This window comes from Kryptolebias marmoratus, linkage group LG4 (assembly GCF_001649575.2).
Source record: "Kryptolebias marmoratus isolate JLee-2015 linkage group LG4, ASM164957v2, whole genome shotgun sequence".
Lineage (NCBI taxonomy): Eukaryota > Metazoa > Chordata > Actinopteri > Cyprinodontiformes > Rivulidae > Kryptolebias > Kryptolebias marmoratus.
Genome location: NC_051433.1, coordinates 14550349 through 14572549, shown reverse-complemented (window position 1 = coordinate 14572549; position 22201 = coordinate 14550349). Strand labels below are relative to the sequence as shown.

The window sequence follows — 22201 nt, the reverse complement described above, 5'->3', positions numbered from 1 at the left end:
GGTGGGTGGTGGGGTGGGGGTGGGAAGATACTCTGAGAGTTGCGTCTTTGCTGCACAGCTGCCGGCAACATATTCCTTTCCAGACTTCGCCACGCTTACAGAGCAGATGTAGAGACATGTTTACAAAGCGCATCCTTTAATCTACTGAGCACTCTGCCATAAGCTGAGTCAAGGTCAGCTGACTGTTGTATTTGTGACCTTGTGCTGCAATAAATAAAAAAGGCTCCCTGTTGGTGCAGTCCTCGTGCTGACTCACAGACAGTTGTTTTTAGCAGCAGACATAAATTAATGCTTAAACGAATCTGTGAGCTAATGTGAGCAGGGGGGAGCATTAAAGATAAAGGATGCGAACACTTAAACTCTCTGAGGAGATCAGGGCCAGCTGATTCAGAAATGTGTGGCTTTTGCACAAAAATGCTTTTTCGCTTTTCCTGGATTCTCCTTGATTCTTAATAATAACCTTATTTTCTTGAATAGGTAGAGGTTCCTTCTACAACTGCGTCTGAAATGTTTGCTTCTTTGTATGCTAATAAGCAAGTGCAGGAATAATTTATGTGCCTATAACCTTGAACAACAAACATTTATTGGCTCTAAAAATAAACAGAATTGATTTAGATCCACTTGAAGCTACATAAATCTGCTCATGTGTATTTATTCTCTACAGTTTCAGAACCATGTTATTATGATTTTAAAGCTACCAGTCTTTTTCTGTGCATTTTATCTCCACACAATGTATATTTTTTAATTACAAGACTGCACATTTTTGCAGATGAATAGATTATAAGACAATTGCACACATGCCTTTGAGCAGTTCTTCCCTGATTACACTGAGCACTTCTGTTTAAGGGTTTTAGTGTGCTTTTTTTTTGCACATTTCTTCACCCCCTACCCCATTTAACCACGTTTCCCCCTGTAGCCCACCTTTTCTTTTCACTGCACCTTGTATTTTACAGGACACTGATGGCACCCTCCAGGCCCCCAGCTGCATCCTTTTTGTCTCCGTCTCCCAACAAACACAAACACATCAAATTGCCCTTGCTACCAATCTGAATCTCTTGTGAAAACAGTCACATACAAATGCAAAGCTAGCCAGTGATTAGGAGCATCTGCCAAACACCCACATACCATATGCCTGTATCTCTTAGCCAAAGGGGGGAAAAAAATACAGAAATACATTTAAACATGCAGCACATGACAGATTTTAAAAGTACACATAAATGCACTTGTGTTTGGTTCTGATTGTGGTTTGAACACACACACACACACACACATATATAAATGTATATAATAATATATATTGATTTTTCTTCAGGGGATTTTTTTAAGTTAAGTCAAACTTATTTATAAAGCACTTTTCAGCAACAAGATGATTTTAGTATTATATTTGCTATTTTGGTCCATTCAACATATCTGACATCAGTTCAGTCTCATCCATCATCTCGTTTATTTTACTCATAAAAATATAATGCCCTTAAAGAACACTGTAAGACAAAGTGAGTAAATTTGCAACGTGTAACTATGGATTAAGGAGCAGTAGTATCTGTCAAGAAAGTCAAAATATAACATATGACTTCTTCAGCAGAGAGTGACATATCTTTCTTTTTCTGTGCAGGATCTTCTCCCATAGACCCTTTAAATGTCACTAAACAATAAGATGAAAAAGAATCACTCACTCTTTTGATTTTAGACGGCGATATCAAACTGTGACATTTTCCTGTGATGTGTTTTCAAAAAGAAGAGGTTTTTTTTTCTTTTGTCAAGACACATTGTAGCTGTTCTAAAACTGCTGAAATTGTTGTTATTTGACCATTTGTCCAAACGAGTGACAAAGAAATTTTAAAGCCAAACCACTAAAAGGTTGTAAATTTTTGCCTTGAGTCGATAGAGCCAAAAACTGCTAAAAAAAAAAATCAACAAGATTGGACACGGTGCTGGTGATGGAGAGAGATTTTCCCTAAAAGTGTCAGCAAAGCATCAGATCAATTACCTCCTCATGACTTTACCTTTTATATACGGGGCAGCTGATGTAAACCATTTACAGTGTAATCATGTTTCTCCAGTAATGTGGACATGAAACATTTATTTTCTAAAATGACCTTACGCACCGGCTTATGTATATGTTGTAGCTTTTGATCTGCGGATCCCTTTATCTTCAGTGACAGTCGAAGGGGTGGAGGTCAGTGGGGGGTTCATATCTCTGTCCATCTTGGCCTACATCAAGGATAATAGCCTGACCTTTGGTATACCTGGACACACAAGTCAAGACCTGAGGCCAAGGCTGACTTCAACATAGCTGAATGAGAGAGTGTGATCCTTTTAAGACCCACCAGTGTATTCATGAGAGTCCCCGCAAGAACAGAATGATAACTTTTAAACTATTGTGATTTATGATGACCATTGTTTTTCAGTTTTACCTTCTCTTCAAAACCTCCCTGTTAAATTAGGAATGAAATTTAAAATTCCTCCTGTCATTTATTTAAATCATAAAGACCAAACCACTTCTTATCTTAAAAACCTCACATTGCCACCCCTCAACAGAGCATTTCACTCTCAGACGGCAGGTTTACTTGAGTTTCTAAAAGTAGAAAGAAAAGCAGAGCTTTCAGCAGAACCTGTTTTGGTTTAGGAAGCAGACGTGCTGTTTACACCAGGCTTAAATGTTTCTTTTCTTTTTAGAAAACTTACTTTGAGTGACTCTGGACCATCCCTTCAGTAATTTCATTGTATTCAACTAAATTGGGTATGAACACATGTAAGATTGTACTGAAGTGTTGAACGTGAATTAGACCAACCTACATTTTTGTGCCTCATCCTGAGATGGAACTAAAGCCTCATGATGGCACACAATAAAGTCAGATTATCACCTGAGACAATGCAAATTATAACCAAGTCATTTAGATTAACAACTAAGAAATGCACAATACTTTCAAAAATTTGGTTACATCTACTCATTTACAATGAATGGGACAGAGGTCCAAACGTTTGACTTTTCCTATATGTCTTTGCTAAATCCAAAAGTAATAATTCATATGTGAAATTCTCAAACAGTAAGTGGATCAAGCCATGCAAACACACCAACCTGTGCACATACCTCTCTAGTACAGCAATCCATCAGAGTTGAGATACTTACACACAATTTTCAGGAAAAATAAAAACCACTGGATATTTTTTCAAGCTTCTACCAAACCCCATATTGGAATCAAGGCTACTTTAGTCAAATACGTAATTACAGCCATCTGCATTTACAGAAGCAATCAGAATAATTTGTGTTGGAGAATATGGTCCTGTTCTGGAAATGCTCTGCCTTTTTACCTGCAGATGTAGAATGCCCGAGGCGAGGAAAGAAGCAGCAAAAACCTCTTAAAAGAGAGAACAGAGCAACATCAGTGACCACAGACATGACATTGATTAAGTCAGGCACTGTTTGAAAGGGAGGAGGTGTGTGTATGTGTGTGTTGTGGGATTGTAAGAGGGAATGCAAAGAAAGTACTCAGGCTAAAGCATCTTAAATAGCATGCTCTTTGTGAGACATGCTGAGTGACCATGTAGAAAAGTACAAATATTTTTCTTAATTTATTTTTCAGAACAACCTCCATTATGTAAAAATATCCATGAGAAGCGTCACCCTGGCAACCCTAGAAAATAGAGTGTTCAAATTAAATTAAAAGTTGTGAAAGAAAATATGTTATAAATGTCTTGGTGTATCTTAGTTCAGAAAGCACTAATTTTACAATTCATACAAAAAACCCATTAGGTTTTTACTTTTTCGGGTTTTTTTTAGATTGGAAGACTTGTTGAAGATGTATATTCACACCATGAATTTCAAATTAATGGTGATGGTGTCAAAGGAGAGGACAGAGATCACCCAAGTCAGTTAATAAATAATGAGTGTAGCTTGTGGTGCAGAATGCCTTATAGTAAGAAGGTTTGGATTTGGATGCTGATGAATGCCTGAGCTCTAACTATATGCTCCCTAGATGGAAAAACTGTGTAAAAAAAGTAAAAATATGCAAACATTTCTCCATGTGTGGGTTGTAACTGGTCTTTAGGAGTTGTTCAGATTCTCTATTTTTAGCACAACCAAAAGTAAATTAAATTAAATTTGTAATAAGAACCGCTTTGTTGTTATCTACAACTGATTAAATTAAATTAAAATTTACTCCACTTTGTGTTAACGCATTCTTTTACTACCCTACAGGATTCAAAGAACCACCATCACAGGCTGGATTGATGACTAGAGATAACTGCCACCTTTTTCTTGGATTTGAAAACTGGATTTTGAGGACATAATTGGACCATGTTCAAGCAGTCATTTATATTCAGACACAGCTGGATGTGCCCTCGAATGCGACAGAAACATGCTGTGGACACAAGTTAACCTTATTACAATCACGGACAGGAAAGATGACCAACTGCAGCATGCCATAAAACGGAGAAAGTGCAAATTAAAATGTTGCACCTACTTTGACTCAGCTTCATTTTCAGCTCGAATGAAAGGCACTTGAAAACAAGTGGCAAGATTGATCAGATAAAGCCGAGAGATGAGGAAGCAATAAACCCAGTGTGACCGAGGGAGTTGTCATTCGCTGAATTCCAACTAATACAGCACAGCAGAGTAAAGTGCTTTGAAGCAGACATAAGACATAAGCAGAGACGCTGAGACAATACTGAAAGAAGGGATGATAAAAATCAACCATCAAACTGTGTAATCTAATAACTGTATGCATGGGATGGCATTAGGAAGAAAGAGAGCCTGATTAAAGGAAGTAGGCACTAGAAAAAATCTTTGTGAAGCTGCTGTGGCATAACAAAATGACCTTGAGCCGAGGTTTGAGTGAAGCAAATGCTGAGCCAGGAGTATGGGGCAGATGGAGAGGATTATCAGTGAGGTGGAGTGAGAAGGGCAGCCAGTAAAGTAAAGTGCAGAGGAGGAGAGAAAAATAGATAAATTAAAGAGAGGGATGGAAAAAAAAGCTCTTTGATTGATGTCCAGTCAATTAAAGTGATAGTTTAAATCTTTTAAAGTAGGTTTTGGTAGAAAAGTTAAGAGGAATTATTTTCTTTCAGACCAAGTTAAAAGGCCTCTGAGGTGCATACAGATTGCTACTCCCATTATGGAGTGCTTATTAAGATTTATGCACTTGCTTTCACACAGTCAGGAAAATGCTGTGATTGTGTAACACTGGCACAACAGTCAGCCACATCACTTATGCACATGACATTCATCAACAATAACAAAGGAGAACGCCCTAGTTAGAGCTGTGTGTTTTTGGAGGGCTTATGGTTTGATTTTTAGAGCAGCATTTGAAATAGAACTAGAAATCTCCAGAAGGAGTTACAGTATAGGAACCATGAAATGAACAATGCAAGTCGACACCAAATTAGCCATGAGCTTGTAAATCCAGTCAAAATAAACCTAATTTCTTCAAAATAAGATTGTTCAAAGAGCTACCTGCAACAAGTAAGATATTAATTGTTCATAACCAGTCCTCAAAACCCCACTTCAAAGGATCTGAACTATCCCTTTAAAGCCCTGCATTATAATTGAGAGGAAACTAATTTACCTTTGGCCAGCATAAAGAAGAGGTAGCAAGGCACAGAGAGGTGGTTCACTAAATGCCACCTCTGAAGTGTATTTGTATAACATCATGGTGCCTTTTCCTAGGAGGGGGGTAGAGTGACAGCTTGATTTAACCTTCTCATTAGTGCGCCCAGGAAGCAGCCCTGGACCTGCACAGTAGGTGTAATATTGACAGAGTCACCATGACTCTGTGACCCACTAGGGCTGGCCAATCATCTTTAGCTGGTATTTGGAGGCACAGTAAACTATAATTTTCTTGCTGCTGTATGCCCACTGTGATTCCGCTTGCTACTTTTCAAATAAGTCTAATGGCCTGTGAAATTAGTTTTATCACCACACACAATATGGCTACAGAGCAATCCTCTACTATCTAGGGTCCCCAAAGGCAGGCTCTGAAAAACACATTTTCACTCTAAATTACAGACATTAGAAAAAAAAAGTTTCACATTTTCAATTTACTTATTGCATGTTTGTGGAGCACGTGTGGTTTTCAATAAAAGAGAATCATGATTCTAGTTTCATCAGATATTTTTGTCTTGTATGCAATGGTGGGCACAGGTGTCTGCATGACTACACTCATGCTCCTGCAGTCAAACTCAGTCAAGACTTTTCTGGTTTGATTGAACCACAAAGGGACTATGTGATGGATGGGGGATGAGCCACACTTGCTGACCTGCCACTTCAACCTCCCCACCCCCCATCCCCTGTCTGCCTCCATGCCCTGACTCTTTTTTTGTTTGTTTTGTTGTCCTGACCTCTTCCTTTGAGGCCTGCTCTCCCATCTGACATCCACAATCCTGTGTTCATCCCAGCACTCCTGTTCCTCATCCACACCTGCAGCCTGTCAATTCCCTTCTATATACCCACTGAGATGCTTTTCAGCACTATATTAACAGCAGGACCCCTTCTGTATGTCAACTGCATGCATAAACCTGACATTTGTCATCATCTCACATATATTTCAGCTGCTTTTACAACAAACCACAGTCCTTGTTTGCAATTTTTTGTCAGAGCGTAAGGTTGCCATTTGACGTAGAATGGCAATATCACTTAAAACCTGCCAGATATATTGTGCTAAATAAGAGTGAGGGAGCCCTGCAGCTCAGTATTTCACACTGATACATCCTCTCAGACAGCTCACATATATCCATCTGCACAGACAAGGAGGATGTCATCCTGTCCCACCTCAGCAATCTTCCTCCATTTTGACAAAATAACAATTTGTCCGTCAGTGCCAAACTTTTCCTTCTGTGTCAGGCTGAAATTGCTGCATTCATTGTTACAATTTTCCTTCAAAAGGAGCTTTAAGTTATGCAAATTTTAATGAATCAATAGGCAATTACACTGGGAAGCTGCAGTGGTTGGGCGACATTAGTTAATAGGAAAAGTCATTCATAGAATGATCCCGTGGGTGTGACGCAACAGCACAATAAGTTATTAAGGTGGGACATAGTTAAGCTGAAGATAACGTTTTAAAGCCATTACCTTCAAATGAATATAGGAGTGAGGCAGAATTAAAAACTATGGATAAACCATTAAAACCAACACTGAAATTTAAGATACAGCTTCAATTACAGCAGGATCTCACTGGTGAGCTCAGCTGGATGTTCGGGTTCTTTCTGCTTCACATAAAAAAATAAACAACTCACATTTACTGTACATGGTGTGTTTTTCACCTTGATTAAGTTCTACAAAGCAGCTTACAATTTGTTGTTTATTGACAAAATTTCACAGTTTACCTATTTATACAGCTTTTGTCTTTATATATTTGCAATTTATATGTATCACATGTATTTAACTCACATCACGTGTCAATAGATATATTGGAGGCAACAAAGTGAAACAAGCATCTGGCAATGAACAAAATAACCCAATGAGTTTATTAAAATGATAGTTCAGAACTTTTGAAGTGCTGTTCAGTGAAAAGGGTAGGAGCAATAATATATTACCTGATTTTGACAGCTATTTAAAGACCCTCCGTTTAGAGAAATGGCGTTCTTGTGTAACTCTGGTATTTTCAGCTGTTTGAATGTGCAAATCTATTTTAGCTTAATTAAATGTGTCTACATGAGATATATTAATTGAAATGCAACAATACAACTTTCAGAAAAACGAATGCGATGTGTTGGAATAACTTGCACGCGAGATATTTGCACAATATTCACTGACTGTTGATATGGTTGAAAGAAATTCCTAGTTTTTCCGAAATGTTTCGTGTTGTAAGTGTATTAAAACCAGCGAAAACAAAGCCATGATTGATGACCTTGACCTTAGCTGGGAGAGGCAGGACATCAAACCCGTGATAAATATTTGAATCCATCCATCCACCCTACTGACCTCCAACGTCAAGTTGATATATTTTTCTGATTAAGTTGGGCAAGAACTTTTAATTAACCATTTCTTTTTGAGTAAGGACAAAGTTAACTAATAATGTCATGTTATTACAACAACAATGGTAATAGTTTTTCAAACTGACAGAATAATATATTGAAATAACAAACAGGCAACGACCAGTTTTACAGTGCATGAAATCTTATATTCTGAAAGGTCACCCTGAACTGTAAGAAGGATGGTTTGTGTTACTGTTTTATCAGAAACAGGTTGAGGTGTCGTACCAGTTCCAATAAACAGGCAATGCCTTACAGGATCTTATCTTATCTCTATCTCCTCAACTGTCGCAGTAACTGACAATTTCCACCACTCTTTGCTTCCTAGTCAGCTGCAAAATTACAGATTTCAGTTTAGCTTAGAGTCAAAAGGGGAAGTGGATCTCTGGAGAGATGAAAGATGGGGAAAGAGTGAAGGAAAAGAACGGCAGGGAAGATTGATGGATAGGACGAGCCCAGGACCTGTAAAAATATCAGACCTTCATTACCTGAAATAGAATGATTATCTGCATTACAGCAGGAAGAGATGAGCCTTGAACATGGGGCATCCCGTGGGGATTTTTCAATAATGCTGAGACATTGTGACACACAGATGGCCGGACCTCATCAGAGTTGTAATGAAGAGAACGGCTTACTCATCTCCTGGAGGATAGATTAACAGGGTAAACAACACCTTTGCTGCTCTATTTCCATGCAGGAGATTGACAGGAGAGGAGGCAAAGTGAGGAAGTGAAAGACATTCTGCCCAACTTTTGAAAATCTCAGGAGTGTGACAGTAAATTTAAAGCAGATCCCTGTTCACAACACATCATTAGGCACAAATATGTCACACATAAAAACTTAAATTTGATGTGAACTCAGACAGGGCTGTGTGTTCAGAATTTGCTTCTTATTGAAAGTGCAAGTTCTTAGTAGAGCTAGGGGTGCAGAGAGGTTAACCTAAGATCTATACACTGAATAAATGCTTAGACTGGCACAACTGTGAGTCCTCAAGTGAAGGACTTAAAGAGACAGGGGTGGAGCTTGTGTTACTCAGTTCTTACCTTCAAACTTCAGGAGCAAGAACAGATCAAACATGGGGTCAGAGGATTAAAGAAACCTGCTGGGAACAGCACATATAAACTGTGTCCTGTAAGTGCAAGTTTTATTTAGCCAAACTTTTCTTCCCACATACACATAAAGTGTCATGACCTTATAAATATAATAAGTGTAACTACCAGAAGTCGCCCATTAGGTTGTTCTGTGTGTAGTTGACACTAATGTGCTGTTACAGCTGAATTAGCACACAAAGGATTGGTTTAAGCAAAGACGTTGAGTCGCTCAAAGTCACCCAATCATAAAAACTAAAAAAATAAATACATTCTTTTTTGGGGGGGAATTGAATTAGTAGAGGTACTAGAAATATTCATGTCTCGCGCAGTTGCTATGAATGCTTTAATTGGTTATAGAGGCATGTTTCCAGTGAGGCTTCTGTTGATTTGGCTTACTCCAGTACTTTACTATCCACACCACCTGTCCAATGATATTAGTAAGCTGTGCAGATAAAAGCGGCTATACACACAACCACTTCCTGCGCTTTTCATGACAAGCAGCGTTCGCAAACAAGCAAAACAAACACACAAACATAAGCGATATGGATCATATACTAGTATGTTAACAAGGGTGAAAGTGGGATCGAGCACATTTCTTACATGTTTCATTGCTATAGCAACAGCCTTTGTACTTGTGGATGCAAGTGGGTGGCAGTAGAAAAAAAAGAGCAAGAGTTAAGAGAGAGAGGAGTGATGGCGAGAGGGAGACTTTGGCTTGATCCTTTTTTCTCTTGGCGAGGTTCTACCAATGCAGCTCTCTGCCAACTTAAGACCCTGGGGCTTTAAACAGCCAAGGTCACTGAAGAGGAAAAATGAACAACTGCTAGACGTGTTTCTGCATACTTCTTATCCAAGGAAAAGTGTAAAGAGGAGTTCTGGCTTCAGACGGGCAGTTCACAGCACGAGTATGATTGTCCTCAACAAAGTCAGCAGAAGGATCACGGAGACTCCTAAATACCCCCGAGGAGCATGGATAAAAAAAAAAATGCAAACAAAAACAACTTCTATGGTTTCCTTTTTGAATTTCACGATTACAGTATCTTTCAAGATTTTTAATTCTGTCTATATACAGCAATTTGCCAATACGTTACAACTAAAAACAGGTAAAGTGTCGAGAACTTTGCATGTTATTGTAACACAATACTCTTCTTGAAAAACTCAGCCTCCAGCTGGATGTTACATTGGCCACTGTTAAATGAAGACCAACCACTCCAAAACATAGGAACATCACTCCTCCACAGTAGCAGAAAAGCATTAAGCACAAAAACAGTTGTAAAATGTCTCAAGGAGCATGAAAAACAATTTAGAGGTGCTCTATGAACTTCCAAACAGCCCAAATCACAATCTGATGGGGGTCTTACAACAGCAGTAAGAAGCAAGCCTTATCAATCATGACCCATGACATACAGGACCCAGAAGGATATATACGAAGCTTGTAGCGATGCCACCACCCATCAGCCTAAAAACAAACCAGTACTTCAGCTAATAACTACATGCCAAATCCACTGATAGATTGAAAGAGTCAAACATGAAGTATTAAAGAGTGTAGCTTTCAGTGGAGTGAGGAACCTGAACGAGCCCTCGGCCGAATCCACATCGGCTCTGAGAGAAAGTTGCTTTGCTTGTGTGGTGAAATCTGTGGTGTTTGTGCTACTCTACAGGCTGGATTACTTCCTTCCTTGTAGTGTGGAAACTATCCAGGACTAAAGTTCTTTACCTTGATTTTGCTATTATTGTCTGCAGCATTGGAACCACTGCCATCCACTACTGGAGGCTGTTGACTCACTGACAACTCCATGGTACCATGATTACTCTACATGTGTTGTAAATATGGCTTGAAATTATTAAGAAGCGAATACTGATGCTGCATCAAAGTGTTTTCCTCTGGTTTAGCTGAGTATGGAGTATCTGTGGTAAATCTCAGAGCAAATTTTGAATTTCTTTTGGGTTTTTGTAATATTAAAATCAAACTATTTTAACAATCAGCATCCCTGTTGTTTAGTCAGTTACCTTCCTCAGCATAAATTATTTTCTTTTATTCAGTGCTAAATTGTGCTTTACTCCATTATTCATAACATGTATCAGTTATTTTGTCTAGTCAGCTTTATTGCCTGTAGTATTTTTAATTTAATGTTGATGCACTATTCTAAGGTTTCTTTTTGGAATAAAGTTTTTTTTTATCTTCAGTTGTCTGCCTTCAGCCTCTTCAGTTCTACATTTGGGTCCTGTTTTATCACAGACTGACACAGCATTGTTTTAGGACTAACAAACGTCAGCATAATGTCACAGGTTTAAGCAGTGCAGTTTTCATTGGTCTGTGAAGGACAACCTTGAGTCATGATGTCTGTTTATGTTCACAAAGAGAGTCTTTAGGATTCCCCAAAACTGGCAAAGTGCATATCAAATTAGCTAAGGTTATTAAGTCTCCCCTTATTTCACTGAGACACAATTTTGCAGTGAACCCTTTACATAAAACTCCCCATCCTTCCACTTCAAACATGCATCGAGCACACACACTCAGTTACTATCTTTACAGTCCCTTCAAAGACTTGCGAGAAGTCTCAAAAGGCTTTAGATTGCATAAAGCAGGCTGGCTACGGCTGCTGAAATCAGTGATGGCTGCTATTTTTAGGATATGTGAAATGTATCTGTAACACCACATCCACTCACTTTCTCACACACACACACACTACAGGGAAGAGGCATGAGGAAATGAGCAGATTGAAATAAATGCAGGAAGCAGATTTTCTGGCAGATGTGTATTTAAAGTAGTGTTTTAGATTTTGTTTGCACTCCAATAATTGAAGTCAGCTGGTTGATGAAGATTCAGAGGAAAAGCTTCAAGCTGTGATGTGAAATGAGCAACGATGCTCTGAAATTTGGGTGGTTAAGTACCATTTTATGTAACCCAGAAAGCAAATACACAAAGCCATTCTGCACTTACATCTGATTTCACACATTGTGTCTTTTCGACAGTGAATGAGAGTATTTGTTTATTTATTCATTTAAACTCCTAATCTAAAAACCATTTAAGCTTGGAAACAAACTGGAAACAAAACAAAATTAGAAAACAAAATGGAAATGGCATTTTTTTAAGTTCAATGCTAAAAACCTAAAATAGACCTTTAAAACAATAGAAAAAGTTGTTACTTTTGATTGAGGAAAGGTTAAATTTTGCCTGTATAAAGTGTTTTCCATCCATTGGTTCATGCATTCAGCAGCTCTGTCAGCGTGTCACATTCATGCCCTTTCTATTCATTATTTTATTACTATTACTATTTATAATCTGTTACACATCCAAAACAGAAAAAAAAATCCTATACCCTGATGAGAAAATGACTGAAATAACTTTTGAAATAAATTCAGACAGGAGAAGAGGAGTCGATAAAGTTGTGTGACGGCAGATGAAGTGAGATGAAGTTGATATGGAACGAGCGTGACACCAACCAGGGGAAATCAACCGAGGGCAGAGAGCATGGAAAAACACAGGAGATGGAGTCGAGGCCAACAGGCAGAAAATCCTCTCATTAATAAAATCTGCTGATGAAATTAGAACATCTAATAGGTCTCTCTCACACACACACCCACACACACATATCAAACTTCTGCCCTTATCTTCTCCACTGAACATTCATGTAGCGACGAGTTAAAATCCTATCAGTTTTCAAACCTCAAATAAGACATTTACTCAAATACATATCGAGTTTCCATTACGTCTAACACAAAATTACGAGCACAACAAAATGATAAGCTTACTTTATTTTTAATCAGACATTTAGTTTATTCAAAATGTCCACAGAAAAGCTCGTACCACACAGAAACACAAGGTAACACTTTCAACACAGTAGAAAAATACCTTTTGAAACAAAAAATAGCACCTTTTCTTTGGCAAGTAAACATGCATTCATGATAAAAGTAACAACTTTCCCCAAAATAATAAAACTTTATGTACAAAGAATATTGTGCTTGATTCTTCATTTTTAATACTGTCGATAAGAATTGATGAATCAGTGTTAGTTTTGCGTGGAGAAGAGAAAGGACTGTATTGAGAATGGATGGTTCTGGTGTAAAGATTATCTTTACATGTTCAACAGTATCCTGGTTGTTTGGTAAACATGATTCTGGTTTTAGAAATCTAGATATGCAGCTAAGAGAAGTCTGTTAAAAAAGTATGTTTTTGTGGCTTTTAAATCCCAGATTTAGGTTCCTGGATACCCTCTTTGGAAAAATAATTAAAGTGATTCAGATGGAGAAATAAAACCCATTATTTTAAGTGCTTTAATCTGTACACATACTTATAGTACTATATAATTACTAATCTGGATTCTAAATGACCTGCAGAAATAAAAATACTCAGTTCTCAAATTCCATGTAAACATAATTTCTGGAATAAGATCGAGACATGGATACTACCGTGCAAGTTAACACACTTAGGCAACAGCAGAAAACTTGCAGTCAGAGGACTTGAGTTTCATGGACATACAACTGTTTTACTGATTTAACTATTAAAACTATAAAAAAAATAAGGATGCCAAACAGACACAGGAGTTGCGTACAACTTCCTTGTTTGTGCATCTAGCCAAGATTTAGGATTTGAAGATGTTTTGAATTTATATATTAGAAATACCTGCAGCAGTCCAAAAAAAAAAAAAGATTTGAAAGGTAAACATTGTGAATGTAAAAAAGATAAGGTTAGTTGAGCCGTTTGCCCTTTCTCTAGCGATCCTGTCTGTGGGATTTATGAACTAAACTGAAAACAATACAGAGTTGATACTGCGGCAAAAACCAAAATCTGAAAAACAAGAAATCTTTTTTTTTTCCTGAAATGTGAACATTTGGTTTTCTCACTACAGCACTCTAGAGTACTGTAACCCTATGAGAAATGTTTCTATTTTTTGGAAAAACCTAGAAGTGTGGTTGTGATATGGCATTCCAATGCAAAGTAAAGCTTGGATGGGTTTAAAGAAAAAATAAATAAACAAAAATAAACAAAACTACTGACATCAGAAAACATTATGATCTATAAAAACAGTCCTTTAGCATGGGAGGCGTTATCCACAATCATCGTGCCGTCATTAAGGGTCGAGGATCTGCAAAAGAGGCAATTTATCTGTTTGGATTTGCACAATAATTGACCTAAAGAAGTTTGTGTTTCTTTTCCTACCTTCAGCCTCCCTGAGGCAGAGCTTTTCACAGTCCTCCTGCTGAAGGAAGCGATTGTCGTTTCCTTTACAGCCGCCGTAAACGAAAGGCTTGCAGGCTCCCGAGTGACTGTTAAAGTACCAGCGCAGGGTGTACTTTTGACAGTCGCCCTCATCCATGGGCAGCAGACATATGTTTATTGGACCTAAATTAAAGATACATGTGTGAAAAGGCTGAATGCATGAAAGACAAAAAAGAGCCGAGGCAGAACGATTAAAGGGAGGAAGGGAGTCAGTTCAAACATGCAAAGTCAATGCAATCATCAAACCAGCCTGTTTTTTTCCCCCTAATACCATTTTATACAAGAGAAGGCAGAATAACAATGAATGTTTCCTCAAAATAGAAAAAAACTAAACATTTAGTGGCTTACCTTCCTCTTTGACTCTTCTCTTGGGCCTGGCTGATCCGGACTTGTCTGCAGTCAGAGGTGTAACTTTGTCTGTTTTCTCACCATCAACTGTTGCTTTTGTCTGAACGTCAGAGCTTGTAGATTTATCTGCCCCAACTTTGGCTTTCTTCTCAGAGCCCGTTTTGGAATCCTTGCCTGCTGATGGACACAGAAACACAACCAAGCAGTCACACAGCAAATAACAACAACTGAGCTGTAAGACATAGGAGGAAAAGATTAATGTAACGAGAGATTAAGACTGACAGCTCAGATTTGACACATAGCAAATTTTAAGTCACTGAACATTTTCAGGTTGAGAGCAAATGCAAGTTTTCAAGACAATGTTTAAAAGTTTCAACCCTAACATTCCTAAAAACAACTTAAGCTATGAATCACAAAGCACCATCAGACTCGCTGGCTCCCTGTGTGGAGAAGTAGAGCATGTCATTCACGGGGTCATCCAGGGCCTCGATGGAGTAGATGTGTTCGTAGTCCGGGTCGTTGGTGTTCACCACCACCCGCAGCTCACGGCCTGAAACAAATGTTGCATCACACTGATCAAAATTCTTCATCCGACTCTGAAACTCTCCAACCTTCACACAGAATGAAGGGCTTCAACAACCTCTAGTGCCAACAGAGAGCTCCATCCCTTTCAAGTTCACAACTTTTATATGTTTTGGACTCTTGACATAATTCAATTCAATTCCCCACCCCTCACACACACACACACACACACATACACACACAGTTCTCACTATGACCAAGCAAGTTTAGAAGTGGTTTAAATTTTATCAATAAAAGTTTAAAATAAAACTTAGATGTTATTCAATCAATAATTCTTGAGATTTTGATACTCTCAAAATGCAGCCCATCTGCGAGGGTTCATATCAAGGTAAAAGCACCAGTATATATTTAAGAAATAGTCCTAAAAGTCATGCAGTCTTTAAAGTACCTCCACAATCTCAGGGAATCTTTGCACAGTTTGATCTGAAAGCATTGAATGAAGAAGATCCAGACTCTTTTTCGACTTTCAGAACAGGTATTAGTGAAACACCCCAACAATCACACATTTAAGTGACAGTGACATTATGAATACTGCAAAGAAAACACAATGTGACTGTGTTTGACCTTTGCCATGTTAATGAGATCACTCTCACAAAGCTTTCATCAAGGTTACCCGACAAATAAGTAATAAATAGTTGGCCTGATGCTTTGTAAATTAGACCTAATTTCAGGCTCCTTATAGTATAATAAACTGTTTTAAAAATATCGACAAACCTGAAAGGGTCAGAAAATTTTCTGCTGGCCATGTAAACTAATGCACAAAAAGCCTCGAAATACAGAAAGCCTTTACCCTCCAGCTGTATTTGTCTTCAGATAAAAAGACAAATACATTTTATGTCAGTAGGTCATAAATGGAGTCCTCTGTTTTCTTGTTGAGAAAACCACCCAATGCTCAGAGATCTCCAAGTCTAGCACTACCGGTTTAATCTGTTGGTTAAAGACGAGATCACAGAGCGTTGGAACAAACACTCACCCTTCAGAACCAGTTGTTGGTCTGTTGTAGGCCGAGCCCTGAATGCGGGCTGGGACTTAGTGTCTGGGTCTGAACCTGAGAGAGCCGCACAGGAAGGGACAAACGTGGTTCCAAAAGAGCAAAGAGAAGATTCAGAAAGCGAGAAAGGACCAGGTAAGTGTTAAACAGAAGGTAAGAATCAGGAGAGCAAAATAATATTTTAAAAAAAAGAGGACAGAACAATCTGCAGTCTGAAAGTTTGTGAAACTTTTAGAATATTCTTGATTTCTACAAAAAATATAACCTAAAACATCCTCATATTTTCACTGTGGCCCAAGAAATACATTAAAAAAATTATATAGAGAGGATAAAGTGCGTGAATGTCTTGGATAATTTGTGGATTTGAAGGTAAAATTATAGCAAGATTTTTTTTTTTTCAATCAGTAGGATTTAAACAGATGTGGCTAGGTATTATTTGATGAACAAGAATCTTCATTCAAACACGAACAGAGCAGATTTAAAAAACAAAAAGTTATTGATCGTAATCAATTTTGCAATCCATTTTTTAAATTTTTTTTTCCTTTAATCTTTCTGTGAAAAATTCGTAGTTTTAGTCATGATTATCCATAAATATAAAACAATTCTAAATGCTTCACAAACTTTTACGCATCACTGTATAATATTTAGACACAAGTCAACAACAACCCCAAAGCACCACAAAAATCATTCCACCAATTTGACACAAACCCCCAGTGAAAAGGATTCACCGAACTTGAACAAGACTGATGGTCGTGGAACAGTCTTGCCAAAAAAAAGACCTATAGGGTTAAATCCTTTGAAGACTAAAGTCAGCGTTTTGTGGACTTTGTGTCATTACAGTCAAACATGAAAAAAAGGCTGAAGACTAAACATCATTACTGAGTTTGTAATTAAACAAAACATGGGACTATTTCTTGAATGATGTTGCATGAATTAAACATGAATGAAAATTTGCTTTGGCTACTTTTTCCTGTGATTTTGCATATTTATTAGCAGCGTGCTTCAGCATCACTAATCCAGTGCTGCTGAAGCTGTCCCTTCACCACACAAATCTGCATTGATTAACAGCTAGGGCAGCAAACAGTTCAAACTCTTGGGAAGTAGGACCGTTTTGAATGATTTTGCCATTAAATATTTAGTAGTTTTTTTTTTTTTACTTTAATATGATGCTTTCATTGAAAAGAAGAGGGTAACATTTGGTTTAAAAAAAACCAAAATGAACAAATGTATGTACAATTATTTAAACTATATCTAAAGAGCAACTTGGGCAAACAATGACTTTTTTGGTTTGCATCATTTCAAAATTATTGCTCAAATGATGTAAACGTGGGGAAAAAATGCACTTAAGCGTTCACAAATGCGAATTGCTGCAGATTCCAAAGGTGGCCATAGCATCATAGGTGGTGAAAGAATGATGCTGTGACTCATCCTAAATCACAGCCCTTCTGTCTACTTTTCCCCCCAATCCTGCTACAGTTGGATGGCTCACTCACCTCCACACGCTGAGGATCAGACAAATGGACCGAAGAGAGTCAGAAAGACAGGGAACAATAAAGGTTAGATTCATGGCATTGCTGTAAGTGTCTACAGCTTCTGTAAAAAAAAAAAAAATATATATATATATATATATATATATATATAACTCCATCAAGTTCAGTTGATACTATGACTCATGCATTGTGATCAAAATGTGAAGTTCAACTTGTGGCCAGCATGGTAATAAATTAGCGATGAATGCTGTGAAAGACTCACCACAATGCTGATTCATCTCTGAGCGAACATACTCTCTGATCTCATCCTCCTGAATTTAAAACACACGGGGGCAAAAAAAAAAAAAAAATGTTACCAACTGCCCCAGTAATGACTCTGAGGATGTGTGTGTGTGCCATTTGGTGTCTTCAAACTGGGCTCAGTGGTAATTTTCCTGCACTGACCGTCATGCCAGCCTCTCCTTTGTCTCCCTTGGCTCCATCTGGCCCGATCTCTCCCTGCAAGATGAACAGGTATTAGGAAACGTACAACCTACAGAGTTACTTCCAGTGAGATAATTAAATAGAGTGAGATGAGATGCATAGTGTGAACAAATTTAACAGCCAAAGTGGAAGGTTAAATAAGCAGAAAGGACTGAATTAAGCAAAAATACCAAAATGAAGCTTGACTTGCACACTGAAATATGAACTTCAGTTGTTTTTGGAGAGATAACTGGATTTTTCTGACTTTCACAAGTAATGCCCTGGGAATGAGGGTTGCAAAGAAAACAAGAAACGGCCGACGAACAGGTACAAAACTGACCGGTTCTCCTCGCTCCCCTGGGATTCCTGGGATACCTCGAGGACCGACCATGGCGGGACCAATTGGACCTCTCTCCCCCTGAAACATAAGCAAAATAACATTACGAAACTCACCGAACATAATAGCATAAAGGCTGACAGGTAAGGAGAAAAACATTGATTATCTGAGTACAAATGAACCTGACAGTGGGTTGAAAAAAATAGGGCAGCAAGTGAATATTTTATCTTTAAGGTTGATTTTCTGAAGGAGAGAAAATAGGCCAGTGTAAGCTTTTGAGGGACATCAATAAGAGTGAAATTTTGATGGATAGTCGCCTTTCTAAAGCTCCAACTTCTGTGGGTTGTTTCTTTTCTGCAGCAGTCAGGATCTGACAAATCCAGCCCAAGAAAAGCTGGTAAACGTGCAACAGTACCATGTTTTGGCCAAGGCTTCTTAATGTACGTGGCAGATGAAGGCTGGCATATGTTGTTAATGCTGTATCTCAGAACTCACAGAGAATTGCAATTAGATGCTTATTGTGCAGCATAGCTTGTAGACAAGTCAGGGTCCCCAGTCGCCTCATTTCTGTGTATTAGTAACATTCTTTGGTCGTAAAAGAATTTATTTGCTGCCTGTTTTTGTGAATGTGCTTTCATATAAAGAAGGTTTAGCTGGCAGTGGTGGGCCATTTAATTAACTCTGTTTATGGGTTCGTCACTAACCTTTGAACTACATGTATTTCCTCATTCGCTCTTTGATCAAATAATGTATCTGTATCAATTTAATAAAAGGTAATCAATCATGTGTAAGACAAACAATCTGATTGTAAGCAATTATACAGTCTCCAGACTAATTCATTAAATGGCCCTAACTCAGTCAATATCTGTGTTTTTGTGAATCTGTTACCAAAAAGATCTCATTAACCACTGGATGGAATTTGACAAAACTTTTAGTAAGTTATTTTTGGAAGCATTTCTACAACTGATTATCACTGGGAGTCAATCTAATTCTAATGTCCGGCACAGATAATCAACATTTGTCAACACAAGAATGGCTATTGGTCAGTTTTCAGATGCTGAGCTAAACTTTGGTGGGGTTGTAGCTCAGAGTCCTCCTCATCACATACTCAAAGCATTAACAGATCACACAAGATCTTGATTTAAAACTTTGGAAGGCTAAGCTGCAGATGATATGCATGCCTTCAAAGAATGCTAGTTATATTATTAAAAAGATTAAAACTCTAATTTAAATACCGGTAGCCATCAGTGTTTCATGCAATAGTAAAAAGATGCTCACAATGAGAAGAGACTCAATCAAAACCAAAAAGAGCTCCATGTGACTGCTGAAGGCAACAAATCCCATATCATCTGGGTGAGGAGGAGCACAACAAGAAAGAAGAACATACACCAGCTGTTCAAATTGCAAAGGTATTAATTCAAAAGGCTAACACTGGTTTGAAATACATTTTTTCATCTCCAGGTAACAAGGCTCACTTTTCTTTATTTCCTGCCTGTGAAGCGTTATTCATCAAGTATAAAATGAATTATGAGCAAATATTTTGCTTGTTTTTGTGCAAACTGTTTAATTATGCTGTGCACTTCTCTTTTTCATAATATTCTCTATCAGCCTTCTTCTTAAACTATCAATATGATTTTAGATTTGCAGGTTTAAGCAACATCTTTTGCAATCTTCTCAGCAGATCTCAAAGTCACACAAAAGATAACTGGAAAATAATGCTAAATCATGGCTGTCTCAGTCTTAAAACAGGAGCATCCACTGAAGAGACTTAATGCAGCCCAACACCCTGTCACCAGATTTCTTTATTTACTTGATGTTGAAGCAGAAAAGCCAGCACCATGCAGGCACCTTCAAACTGTCAATCATCATGAAGCAATACAAAGCAATATATAAAAAAATAACAATGGGAGACAGGTGAAAAAGAACAACAAAGTCAAGAGAAATACTAATAAAAAATACTATTTTTATATCAGTTTAAACACTATACTTCTAATGTCAAAACCGTCAAAAGTTCTGTCACCACTTCACTCGGACACTTGGCTGTTGCCATTTTGTGCCAGCTCTGACTTAATGGGTACATTTATCTACTTTTCTTCTGCTGCACAATCATTTATTTTGATAGATCACCAACATATCTGTGCCCAGTCAAACCCAATACTTTTAATAATGTAACAAGAGATCCTTGAAATGTTAACTTTTCTCATCTTCGCCATAGAAACACCTTACTCCTATAAATAAATAATGAGACTGAAGAATTCATAAAAATTAAATAAGGAGCGTCACCTTCTGTCCCTGGAGCCCCTCTGGGCCTTTAACCCCAGCTGGACCTTGTGGGCCACCCAAGCCGGGAGGCCCATCCATCCCTCTGGGACCTGGAGGACCAGGCACACCGGGTGGTCCCTGTTTGAGGCACAGACATGGTTAACTGCGAAGTTCACATTTCAGGGTTTTAAGGATGAGTGATGCTGCAGTGATGATACATGAATATGGAGATCAGGCACAGCGTGTGATTTCATTAGACTGAACTTTGTTTAGATTTGCATGTATGGCAGTGTGCTGCTGCTGCAGAGGTTGAAGTTAGAGACTCACCCTTTCACCTTTCTCTCCTTGAGTTCCTTTAGATCCAGAGACCCCGTCAAAACCACGGTCACCCTAAATCCATAAAGAACATTAGTTAGTTTGCACATTTAGGCTAATTTCCTACAAAAAATGTTTTGCACAATACCTTAGGACCAATTAATCCCTCTTTTCCTGGGATTCCAGGAGCTCCTGGGGGCCCTACATCACCCTGAAAGGGACCCAAATAGCACATTTAACTACAGCAAATCAATTTAATACACCTCTGGATTCTTATTTGTCTGTAGCTATTACTCATACCTGTTCACCTTTCCTGCCTGGTAGGCCCGATCGTCCATGAATACCAGCATCCCCCTGAACATGTAAACAAACATCCATTTAGGTTTGGAATACAAACTACCTCATATCATTATCAGTCTCCATGTCCTACTAGCTGCTTGTAAAACGTTACAAACTGACTCGTATTTACAACATTTGTCTTCTCTTTGCTCTGTCTTACTGGCTCACCTTCTCTCCTTTAGGTCCGCTGGCTCCACAAACTCCCTTTGGTCCACGGTCACCCTGGAAACACAAAAGCTCATCACTGACAGACGTATAAAAAGACTAAGTGGACAAAAAGAAAAAAAAAAAAAAAAGAAACGCGCCAAAGCAGCCAAGCAAAGAGCTCATCCATGCAGACTGTTCTTTTACCTACCACTCAGAAAGCACTTACACCCACCATGAGCATAAAACAACTTGTGCAGCAAGTTTCCATTAACAGTGGGTAAGACACAGAACTGAAAGCATGAAAAAATATGATGGGGAAAAAACAGCTGCAGAGCTCAGAGAGAGACAATGAGGTTCAGCTTGAATCTCCACATGGTACAGATGTCACGTTTTATTTTTTACAGGAGTATTTCTTTCACAACTACATAGTAAATATGGGTGCTGTAAATAATTGATTATCTGTGATTAACCCAAATACAGTTATAGCAAGAAGAGCTGTGCCTAGAACTGCACATTTCTGGACTGAGATGTCTGATGTTGTTCCTGGGATCTGTTGTAGCCACTGCTCCAGTTTGGGGGTGACTGCCCCTAGGGCCCCGATGACCACAGGCACCACTGTGGTCTTTACCTTCCAGGCCTTTTCCA

At 38.3% G+C, this 22201-nt stretch overlaps 1 protein-coding gene across 6 annotated transcripts in view; it reads right to left on the bottom strand.

Moving 5' to 3' along the window:
• Positions 1–12800: 12800 nt before the first annotated feature.
• The window catches only part of col7a1 (collagen, type VII, alpha 1), a 66486-nt gene continuing 57085 nt past the window's right edge, over positions 12801–22201 (bottom strand). For 2 of the 6 annotated variants that reach the window (XM_037975142.1, XM_017415889.3), the window contains exons 106-119: positions 21578–21631; positions 21371–21424; positions 21219–21281; positions 21083–21145; positions 20777–20893; positions 18497–18574; positions 18139–18192; positions 17957–18005; positions 17698–17706; positions 16187–16261; positions 15053–15181; positions 14632–14808; positions 14224–14406; positions 12801–14149 (exon numbers count right to left, since the gene is read on the bottom strand). In XM_037975142.1, coding sequence (XP_037831070.1) covers positions 14121–14149; positions 14224–14406; positions 14632–14808; positions 15053–15181; positions 16187–16261; positions 17698–17706; positions 17957–18005; positions 18139–18192; positions 18497–18574; positions 20777–20893; positions 21083–21145; positions 21219–21281; positions 21371–21424; positions 21578–21631 — 1134 coding nt within the window. In that variant the 3' untranslated portion in view covers positions 12801–14120. Of the gene's footprint in view, positions 14150–14223; positions 14407–14631; positions 14809–15052; positions 15182–16186; positions 16262–17697; positions 17798–17956; positions 18006–18138; positions 18193–18496; positions 18575–20776; positions 20894–21082; positions 21146–21218; positions 21282–21370; positions 21425–21577; positions 21632–22201 lie in introns of those variants that run through there. The other 4 variants (XM_037975143.1, XM_037975144.1, XR_005233055.1 and 1 more) reach the window with 4 other exon arrangements.